This window comes from Ursus maritimus, unplaced genomic scaffold (assembly GCF_017311325.1).
Source record: "Ursus maritimus isolate PB19 unplaced genomic scaffold, ASM1731132v1 scaffold_23, whole genome shotgun sequence".
Classification (NCBI taxonomy): Eukaryota; Metazoa; Chordata; class Mammalia; order Carnivora; family Ursidae; genus Ursus; species Ursus maritimus.
The window spans coordinates 6,216,410-6,227,043 of NW_024424786.1; the positions used below are offsets into that span (position 1 = coordinate 6,216,410).

General features: G+C 52.7%; 1 protein-coding gene across 5 annotated transcripts in view; it reads right to left on the reverse strand.

Annotated features, from left to right (window-relative positions):
* ABCC8 (ATP binding cassette subfamily C member 8) overlaps positions 1 to 10,416 on the reverse strand; it is a 73,261-nt gene extending 62,845 nt beyond the window's left edge. For all 5 annotated transcript variants that reach the window (XM_040638869.1, XM_040638868.1, XM_040638866.1 and 2 more), the window contains exons 1-3: positions 10,269 to 10,416; positions 8,882 to 9,023; positions 4,463 to 4,584 (exon numbers count right to left, since the gene is read on the reverse strand). In XM_040638869.1, the coding sequence (XP_040494803.1) occupies positions 4,463 to 4,584; positions 8,882 to 9,023; positions 10,269 to 10,416 (412 nt within the window). The remainder of the gene's footprint in view (positions 1 to 4,462; positions 4,585 to 8,881; positions 9,024 to 10,268) is intronic.
* Between the last annotated feature and the right edge of the window lie 218 nt (positions 10,417 to 10,634).

A 10,634-nucleotide genomic window follows, 5' to 3' on the forward strand; every position in this document is an offset into this window, starting at 1 on the left:
GGGATTTCCAAGCTGGGAAGATCTTAAAGGTTCTTCAATCTGCTCTTTCATTTTATAGATGAGACAACCGGGGCCCCAAAGAGGATGTGACCTGCCCAAGCTCACTGCAAGCTTGGGTGCGCCCAGTCGAGCCCACGACAGCACAATGATGCTCCTCGTGGAGCCTGGGGGGCTGGGGGATACAGACAGGTAAGGCACAGTTTGGTGAGGCAGTGAGTACAGCGGTTAGGGCAGGGCCCTGCGGCCGGATATATCTGGGCTCAGACCCTGTGCTTTTACAGCTATGTGACTGCTGGTAGTCATTTAACCCATCTGGGCCTCAGTCTCTTCACCCATAAAATGGAGATAAAAACAGCACTTCCTCCAAGGTTGTTGTGAGCAATGTAGGGAAAGCATTTGGCACAGTAGGTCTGGCACACAGTAGGTGCTCTTTACACATTAGCTGTTAATACTGCTATCATCTCCAGATTTCAGACCCGGGACCATAAATGTCAGAAGCTAATCTCTAAATTCTCACCACCACCACCTGCTAATAACCACTGCTAGCTGGCAGCAAGAGAAAGCAGCAATAACTAGTCCCCCTTTAGGAGACGTTTTAGCGAGGGGGGCTCCTTCCCCCTGGCTCCCTAGAGCCATATGCAGACAAGGTCAGCCTAAATTCCCTAGAGCTCCTCTTTAGTGGGACCATAGAGAAGGAGACACCTTCACCCTGTCCTCCATCCCCAGGTGGGCCTGGTCACATGAATGCCAGGGCATCTCTTGGAGACCAAAGCTGGGGTCTGCCCCAGGCTCGGTCTGGGCTAGGAACTAGGCCAAGATGGTGCACTTGCCCAGGGAGGGACGAATGCCCTCTCTCAGGTCCCTGGGTGAGGGCATTAGGATAGAGGGCAGAAGGGTCTGCCTGCCTCTGGCTCAGGACTGGGACGATAATCTCCTCAAGCTTGGTCTGGTCCCCAGGTCACAAGGATCACACAGCTGGAGGCCAGCACGCTGCCTCCATGCCTACACTGCCCGACAGAACCCAAGCGTCCACCTCTTTGGCCCTTCATGAGGGTCACCTACGGGGGCCCAGACTTGATAATATACCTTACAAGAGTCCTAACAGATGTGGCTTGATTTGCTCTTTATAACAACCTTGTGACATAGGCAGGGACTTACTATTCCTGTCCAGATAGAGAAACTGAGGCACACAGAGGCCGAGTGTCATGTCCAAGGTCACGCAGGGAGTTAGTGGTAGACCCAAGACTGAGCCCCAGGGTCATTTCCCCACTGCCAGACATAGCAGCCCTCAACCAAAGCTTAGCGCTTGACTGAGAGAAAGGCAGAAACGCATGGTGGTATGACACAGGGGCTGCTGGTGAGGTTCAGGCTCTGAATTCCTCTTACCCCTGTGTCGTGCTTTCCCTTCCCCACAACCCACCTATTACCGAGTTCTGTCTCCTTTACCTCCTAAACACCTGGGCCGGCTGGGTCACCATCCTATCTCTTGGGGGGCCGTCATCTTATCTCCCCTTGAGAGGCTTCCCATGGTTTCCCCACTTTCCCTCTTGCCCGCCTCCAGTCTAGCCTCTATAAAGCAATAAATCTGATCAAATATATTCTCATGCACCCATGTTCTTACAGCATTATTCACAAGAGCCAAAAGGCGGAAGAAACCCACGGGACCACTGATGGATGAATGGATAAGCGAAATGCAGTAGAGCCATACAATGGAATAGTACTCAGCCTTAAAAAGAGAGGATGTTCTCACACATGCTACAACACGGGGGACCCTCAAGGGCACCAGATTAAGTGAAATAAGCCAGTGACAAAAGGACAAAATAGTGTATGATTTCGTTTATATAAGGCACCTAGAGTAGTCGCGCTCATAGAGACAGGAAGTAGAATGGTAGTTTTTAGGGGTTGAGGGGAGAGAGGAGAACAAGGAGTTATTGTTTGGCGGACACAGAGTTTCAGTCTGGGAAGATGACAAGTTTTGGAGATGGGTAGTTTGGAAGGATGGTGGTTATGGTTGCACAAAAATGTGAATGTATTTAATGGCACTGAACTGTGCATTTAAAAGTGGTTAAAATGGTACATTTTATGTTATGTATAAGTCACACACACACACACACACACACACACACACACAAACACCCTAATCCTCAAAGCCCATGGGATAAAAATCAGTGCTTATGGTGTGGCCGTTGGGGCTCTGACTGGTACGGTCCCCGTCTGCCACTCCAGGTTTCAAAGTTCAGCCCTCTTCTGCTCTCTGCATTCCAGCCCCTGGTTTTCTTCCAGATTTCCTAACATGCTTCTCCTGCCTGAGGGCCTTTGTGCATGCTGTTCCTTCTACCTGCAACATTCTCTTCTCCCTTCTCTCGGTAGTTCCTCTTACCTATCCTTCAGTTCCCAGCTCAAATGTGACTTCTTCACAGAACATTTCCTTGATCTCTTCTGGGGCCTCGGGACCAAGGTTATTTTGTGGGACAATGTAAGCCACATCAGGGTTCACCTTTCTCCAGGACTCTGGCCCTGTGACCAGACAGGAGTCTTCTCAGAGGGCCAGCAGTCCCCCAATACCCACGGCCCTCAATCCCTTCAGTTCATAGGGTGCATCGTCTCTGCTTTTACCTGTTCCAGAATTTCTGGCTCTGCAGAGCAAAGCTCTAACAAAGGGGAATGGAGGGAGTTAGTCCTTATTCTTTGGAGAAAGAATGGTCCATCTGTGGGTGGTAATTTGTGCTTTAAAGAAAGAACATTACGTGCTTTCCGGAGAATGAGAAAATGAACGTGCCAGATGCCCAGACAGGATGTTTCTAGGGGCACTGGTCAGCCAGGTCCTGGGGTTCATAGGGGTTCTCTGTACAGGAGGAGCTGCTGCAGAAATTTCAGGAGAGGGAGGCTCTCTGATGTCTGCACCAATCCTTTCTCTCTCTCAACTTGCTGCTCCCTAGTTCCCCAGCCACACTCTCATCGCTTCACCCAAATCCCTTCCGCCTGCTCACGACACCGAGCTGTCTCTGGCTTAGCACAGTATTCCAGACTCCAGACGTCAATTAGATGTTGTGACTCCTAAAAATCATAGCCTGACTTAATGATACACAGTCTGACCACAGCCCGACAGCCAGAAGTACAGCCCTGACCTTAGACACGCAGACGGAGCCAAACACAGAGGCAGACCTCCAGATTTAGACCTTTGGCCCAAGCAGTCTGAAGACCCTTAGACGCACAGTCTCAGAAGCGGTTAAGAGCCTGCTTGGGTGCCAGACTCCTGGGATCTAAACCTGGCTCTGTCCCTTGACTAGTTGGGGAGACTAGTGTAAAACACTTACCCTCTGGGTCTTAGTTTCCTATTGTGTAAAGGACATAGGTGTGATATCGAACTCATAATGTTGTTGTAAGGATTAAAGGAGTTAATATGTGTAAAATGCTTAGGGGCATGCCTGACACATAGCAAGTGTTAAACGGATGCTTGCTGTTGTTCTTTATGACCTCTCTGAGTTCAGTGTCCACATCTGTAGGATGGGGATAGCAATGGTCCCAATGTGGAGATTGTGGAGATCCAGGGAGATAGTGCACGCGAGGAGCTTAGCACCACGCCTGGCACACACTACGTGCTCAGTAAACATCAACGTTCATTGCTGGTGTTTCTGCCTGGACCCCAGCCACACAGGGTCAGGAGGTCTAAGTAGCCACTCCTTTTTGAATCTTTCTAAATGCTCACAAATTACAGGCTCTAGTCCTGGGGTCTTTCTCTTCTCTCTCCAGGCGACCTCAGCCAGGCTCAAGCTTTCGATGCCACCTATAAGCCCCTGACCTCTGAATGTCTGTCTCCAGTCCTGACCTCCCCCATGTGCCTGACTCATTTCTCTAACTGCCCACTTGACACTTGAGTTGGTTGTCTCAAATTCCACATGTCCCAACCCACCTCCCCACCGCCAACTCCCCAAATCCCGACCCATGCTCCTTTGCCATGTCCATTATTACTACCACCCTCTGCCCAGGCACTCACACCCAAAGCCTAGGCATCTTCCCTGTTCCTCTGCTGGCTCCTGACTTCATCTCCTACCATTCTTCCCCTTTCTTGGCTTTGCCCACACTGGCCTATTTGCCAAATTCGTTCCTACCAGAAGGCCTTTGCACTTGCTGTTCCAAAGCATGGAAAATTCTTCACTGAAATAAACGCACGCTCACTCTGAGATCTTCCTGACCACCCTCTATAGATAGCGACTTTGCCATCACTCTCAAAGCCTTGACCGGCTTTATTTTCTTTATAACATCTTTTCTACCTATTTGTTTATTCACTGTCTTTGCTTGCTGGTGTTCTCCCACCAGAAGGCAGGGATTTTTTTCTTCCCCACTTCTGAACCTCTAGCTACCTAGAACAGTGTCTGGAACACAGTAAATGCTCAGTAAACCTTATCTGGAGGAATGAATGAGGGTAACTATCCCTCTCCTACCCCTCCCACGCCCCTACCTATCAGCAGCTTGGGGAAGTTGGAGGTCTCGATGTTGTGATAGTAGACCACAGAGGTGACAGCGGCCATGAACGCCATCCCAGCTGGCATGTACAGGTGGAGATGGCGGGATTCGGTCACCCTGAGATGGGGGAGAGGGAGAGAGAAAGAGAGAGAGATTGGAGGTAGATGTGCCAAGTCCCCTAACAGAACAGCCCAGGCCCCGTGCGTAGGGCTCAGCACACAGTAGGGCCTCTGGATCACATGCACAACATACCGCAAGCATGCCCACTAGTTAGGGGTCCAGGAGTCCACACGATGATGCTATGTGGGCTCAGTGTCCAGACTTTGGAACTCACGGCCTTCTCTTCTGGGTCTGTGCTTACAGAACGCGACATGGGGAAACCGGCCTTGGCAGTCTCAGCTGCAGAGCCTCCACCCTGGGACCACCTCTCTGGGAGTGAACACCGCTGGGTTTCTGTCCCTGGGGTCCCTTGGGCAGTACAGGGGCCTACCCACCACAACTCTCTCAGTGACAGCCTCACTTCCCATGAGCAGTGTAAGTCAGCCCTGGCACCTGGCCCCAGGTGGTGTAATGACAACACTGGTAATCAATATTTATTGAGCATTTACCCTGTGCCAGGCACTGTTCTAAGCACGTGATATATAGGAACTCACTTAATCTTCATGAAATCCCATGAAGTTGGTACTCTTAGTCTCCTCATTTATAGTTTCCTACAGAAAACAAAACTCACATTGCTCGGACTGGGACCAAAGGTCCAGGTGATATGGCCTCAAACCACTTTTTCAGCACTGCCCAGCCTTCTCTTCCTGCTGAAGCCATTTTGGGACCCCCTCCATTCGCAGAAGGCCCCCCTCCAATCTCCCGCCTCAGGGATGTCCTTGCTTGCATCGCTCCTTCTATCCAGCATGCCAAGCATCCCTGCCCTGGGGCGTCCCTCAAGGAGCTGGCAGTAAGGAGGGGCAGCCATGCTTGAGCTAACTGTCTAACTAGGCTTCAAAGGAGGTGATATTGCAGATGGACCGAAGGCTGGGAGCACAAGGAGCAGGTAGGCAACTAAGGAAAACTGCACAGGGGAGGTGGCACCAGGCCGGACTTTGAAAGGTGAACAAAAGTTCAACAGAGAAGGAGGGAGGACATGGGGAGAGCCATGTGGGGGCCCTAGCATATAGGTGTAGAGGCATTACGGGCTGTTTATCAGATAACATGTTCCCCTTCTGATTTGCTAAGAGAATAAGTTTGTTCTAGCAGCAATGTGCCCAGCCCTAGGGAATGATGGTGATTGGTTCAAGCAGCCGTGCAATTCCACACCCCTTTGCCAGTGACTGATCTAAGGGTGCCCATATAATTCAATTCTGGCCAATGAGATGCAAAGGAAAGCCTGCAGAGGATGATATCCTGCATAAAGAAGAGGCATGTGGGAGCATGTCTTCTTTGCCCTTGCCTTCCTTCCTAAGTGATACCTGGAGCTAGGCAGCCATCTTGCAACCATGGGGAAAGATACGGCAGACACACAGAAAGATGGGAAGAGGCTGGGTCCCTGATGACATCACTAAGTCCCCAAACCAACTAGAGAGGCAACCTCTAAATTTCTTGTTAAATGAGACCGTAAATGATGATATTCTTTGAACCTTAATTGGTGGATATTCTCAGCAAAAGACTTATACAGGAGGTGCAAGGCAATCAGTCACTAGTGGGGGTCACTGGGAGCAGCCAACACCCTGTGTGGGGGTCTTCAAAACTCCTGTCTTTGTACTCCTTGAAGTAAGTTTTTTAAAAACTCTATACTCCCTCACACATTTTTAAGTGACATCTTAAATATTATATCATAAGTCTGAATAAATTCATGTTTTGCAATAGGAGGTAGAAATGATAAACATTTGATATAATTAAATAAGATGAAGAATAACCAGAATTGAAATAAATATTTCATGACATGACTTAACAAAATAGACCTCAGATGTTTTACGGAATAATATGCACTAAATTAGGTTAGATATTAGGTAAAAGTTTTAGGTACGGGCTTTTTCCAGTGTATGGTGATCTAGGAAAACATTCTAGTTACATTGCTAAAAACAGTGTTTCCTCTCTAACTTGTACTGCTTTGGTTGTTCTAAATTCAGAGCATCACACAAAAATAATACCCAAAGGAAGAGAGGAAACCTATAAATTTTAAGATGCCTTAATCACTAAATGAGGCTTATCCTAAACCAGGCTAGAGTTTGAAGACCACTGCTTTAACTAGCCCCCACTGCCTCCTGCCCTTACACTTCCAAGTAGGTCTGCGCACCCAGGCCAGGGAGGGCTGGGGGTGCCAAAGGGCAGGTGCCTTCTCTTCCTGTCTGCTCCCTTCCTATGCCCTTTCTTCATTCTTGCCTGCCCAGGGGTGTGTCCCTGCAGATGGAGGCCAACAAAGACCAGGTGACAAGTGTCCAGTTCAAGAGCCAACCTCCCTGCTGGGGAGGAAATTGCAGTCGGCACTGAGCTGGGGGAGATATGGGATACAGTTGCAGCCCCCTCCCCAGGAGGGAGTCCCTGACCTGATTCATTCCAGTCTCCCACGTTCTGGGAATGTTCTATCTGCCCAGGGCTCTGCCATTCTTTTTCTGCACCCCGTCTGTGCTCTAATTTCATCCTCCATGGCCCTGTGAAGCGGGCAAGGCACGGATGATGATGAGATCACTTCACAGGTAGAGAAAGTAAGGCCCAAAAAGCCTGAGTGGCTGGTCCAAAGTCCTAGAGCTGGTAGGCAGCAGAAGCCCAGCAGATGAGCCAGCTCTACCTTCTCCACGGCAGGGTGTTTTCCTCTCTGCCACCCCACTAATTCTAACTCAGGGAGAATTTCTGGCCTAAGGACTCCTAGACACCCTTTCCCTTTTGAGCGTTTGTGCTGCTTTAGGGAAGGGGTGTCCAGATGGGGGTGGGAGGTGGACTTGTCACCTGCTGTTATGTGGCGGCATGCACTCTGGTTTTCTTGCTGGTCTGGGGGACTTGGATAAGCAGCAGGAGCCCCAAGCAAGCAGTTGTTGCAGAGATTACTGCTGGAGCAGCAAGCAGGGACACTGGCGGTGGGAGGCTGAGGTAGTGTGTGTGGGCGGGGGGGATCCCATCCCCCTCTGGCCAGCTGGCGGGAGTGGAATCTGGGCATAGTCTGATTCCTGCTCAGAGTGGCTGGATCTCGGATATGTTAGCCAAATGCCCTCCACCCTCCCCACCCCCTCACCCAGGCAGTCACTGAGCCTTCCTCCGTGAGATGGCGGCTTTGTCTCCTCGTCCTCCGCACCTCCACTGCTGACACGTCGTTTCCGGCTGCAGTTATCTCTCACCTAGACTACTGCAATCAGCTCCTAAGTGCTGTTTCTACCTCCTGCCTCTGCCTGCCTCCAGCCTGCCCTGGACACCCCGTCATGCTGCACAGACCATGGGTCTCTTCTGTTCCAAACTGCGGACAAAATCCAACCCAGACACAGCCTGGCATTCGAAGCCCTTCTAGAGATGCCCCCAACCCCATCTACAGGTCCCCCATCACTCCCCTGCATGTGTTTCATGCTCTAGCCCCCAGGAACCGTCCCCACTCCAACCTGCTTTCCTTCCCGTGCCTTTATTCCTCCTCCCTCCTGCCTTCCTGGCCCTCCCTCTCTGGACACCTCCTCTGCTGTCAGAACCCTTGTCATCCATCCAGACTCAGCTCAGAAGCCCCCTCAACCATGAAGCTTGGCCAGCCCTGCCTTCCTATCTCCCCCCACCAGAGTTCTTGCTTGGACCATTATTTCACGTATGCTCTTACAGAGCCAATAAATGTCTATGGAGCTTTGTTGTGTGCCTTGTGCTATAAAGACAAAGATGAATAAAACCCAACTCTGAGGCCTTTCTCACTCAGGGGGAGAGAGTTTTGTAAATAAACGTAAACTTTAAATACGGTATGATGTGTGCGGTGGCAGGGGTGTGAAAAGTGTGCTGTGAGGCCCAGAGGAAAGATGGGTGAGGGGAGGCCTTGGCAATGAGGCTAGAGACGGTGGGGGGGGGGGCTGACTGTGAGGACCCCAGATGCCAGGCTGAGTACCTGGGACCCTGAAAACAACTGGGAACCAAGGAAAGGTCTTAAGCAAGAGTGGTTTTTATTCTTTCCAAGAAGGTAACTCCCGGAGCTGGGGCACCCTAAGAAGTTCTAGGATTGTTTCACTGGGTCTTGGCATGAGATCCGTATTCCCTCTGCCCTGCTGCACTGAGGCCAGGGCCCGGGTCTCACCTGCGTCCAGCACCGAGCACAGACAGCCTGGCACACGGGACATGCTGGGTCAACAGTTGCTGGATTTACGAGCAAACATTACTGCTTCGTGGAACGCAGGTGAGCTGGGGTCTCCCCTGGCCTTCCAGGAAGCACCCTGGGGTCGACCGACCCTCCTGAGGCACTCACCCATCAGACAGGATGCCCTCGGCGATTTCACACACCAGGACAAAGAGCAGCATGAAGGTCAGGATCCAGCGCAGGTTGTGCCCAGGGAAGTGGAGCCACGTGCTGTGGTGAATGTGCACCTTGGAGCTTTGGCTGCCCCATCCTGCAACGAGACACAGGAAGAGGGGGATGCTTGGCTCTCCAGGAAGGGGTGCATGAACCCCAGGAGGGTGCTTAGGTATAGGGTCCACCGTGGGGAGTGTAGCCATTTGTACGCCTGTGCATGAGAACTCCTGGGTCTGGTGCCTGCGACCCAAGTGTCCAAGCTTGAAGCCTGGAACCATCCAGGCCCACCTACGCAAGTACTCACTTTCTACGCAGACCTCTCGTGCAACAAATTATCGTGTGAGTAAACCATTTGTTTGAGAACAGAAGTGGAAATATTGGTACAATTTTTGATACACATATAAGCATAAGTTACACAGGCTTCCTCCCAATTTCTAATTGTTTATCCTTGCCAGTAACTACTAGCATCTCTGCCTGGGCAGCGTCCTTCCCCTTTTAATTTTGTGACAATCTTTCCTTTCTTCCCAAAAGCTGAATAAGAATTTTAAAATCTGTTGTTGTTTTTTTTCTTAATTAGAGTGAATTAACAAGTTTTGCAGAGCCAGGGACCACCCTATGAGTTGACAGAGCTCTAGCCAGCTTGGAAGACGCAAGGTCTGAAAGACAGATGAGGGGACCCCAGGGAAGAGGCATGTCGGATGGTCCTGACAGGGGTGCCCAACTTTGCAGACGGCTTTCAGGCGGGGACGCTGACCCAGGTGGGGTAGCAGAGGAAGGGGACCAAGGCCCTAGTTCCCGCCTCTCCTCGCCCAGGGCGCGCGGGACGTGAGGAGCTACTGACCATTGTCTGGCTCAGCCCCGGGAAACACAGGGGTGCACGGGGCCTCTGTCCCGGCTTCTGAGGCCAGGCTGCGCTCCTCCTGGGCCCAGCTTCTGCTGACAGGAAGGGTGCCTTGGGGGAAGGGTGTCCTGGCTCCCTACACAGCACTCCTGGGGGTACAGCCCGAGACCCTCCCGACCTTTCCAGCGCCTGCAGAAACCTGCCCTTTTCCGGTTCTCCATTTCAGCTTTGGCTCTGCGGTAGAAAACTTGCGGGTTCCCTGGGTCCGGAGCGTCCGCTGTGTTTGGTGTGGGTTCGGGGGCACCTCGGGGTGAGGGGATGGGCGGGGGTGCGAGTGCGGGGACCGCGGGGTAGAACACAGAGCAGGGGACCCCGGGAGGGAGGCGAGCGGCGGTCGCGGGGCCGGAGGGGGACAGCGAGCAGGGCGGCGCGCGGCGCCTCCTCTTCCTCCTCCCTCCCCGCCTGTGCCCTCCCCTCCTCCCCCGCTCCCGGCGCGCTCACCGATGAAGAGGATGGGGAAAGTGATGAAGAGCAGGAAGACGTGCGGCACCACGTTGAGCGCGTCCACGAAGCAACCGTTGTTGAGGACGCCCTGGTCCACCCGGTAGGCGGCCGAGTGGTTCTCGCTGCCGCAGAAGGCCAAGGGCATGGCGGCGCGGGCGCGGGCGCGGGCTCGGGCTGCGGCTGCGGCTGCGGCTGCGGCTGGCTCCACGCGCCTCCCGCGCCTCTGTCCCTCGCCGCTCGGCGCCAGGCCCGGCAGTCAGGCCCCCGCCCCACCCCCGCGGCCCCGCCCCGCCCCGCCGGCGCTCCCGCTCCCCCCACACCCCGCCCTCGCTCCACTACCTGCCCGGACCGGGGGGGGGGGGG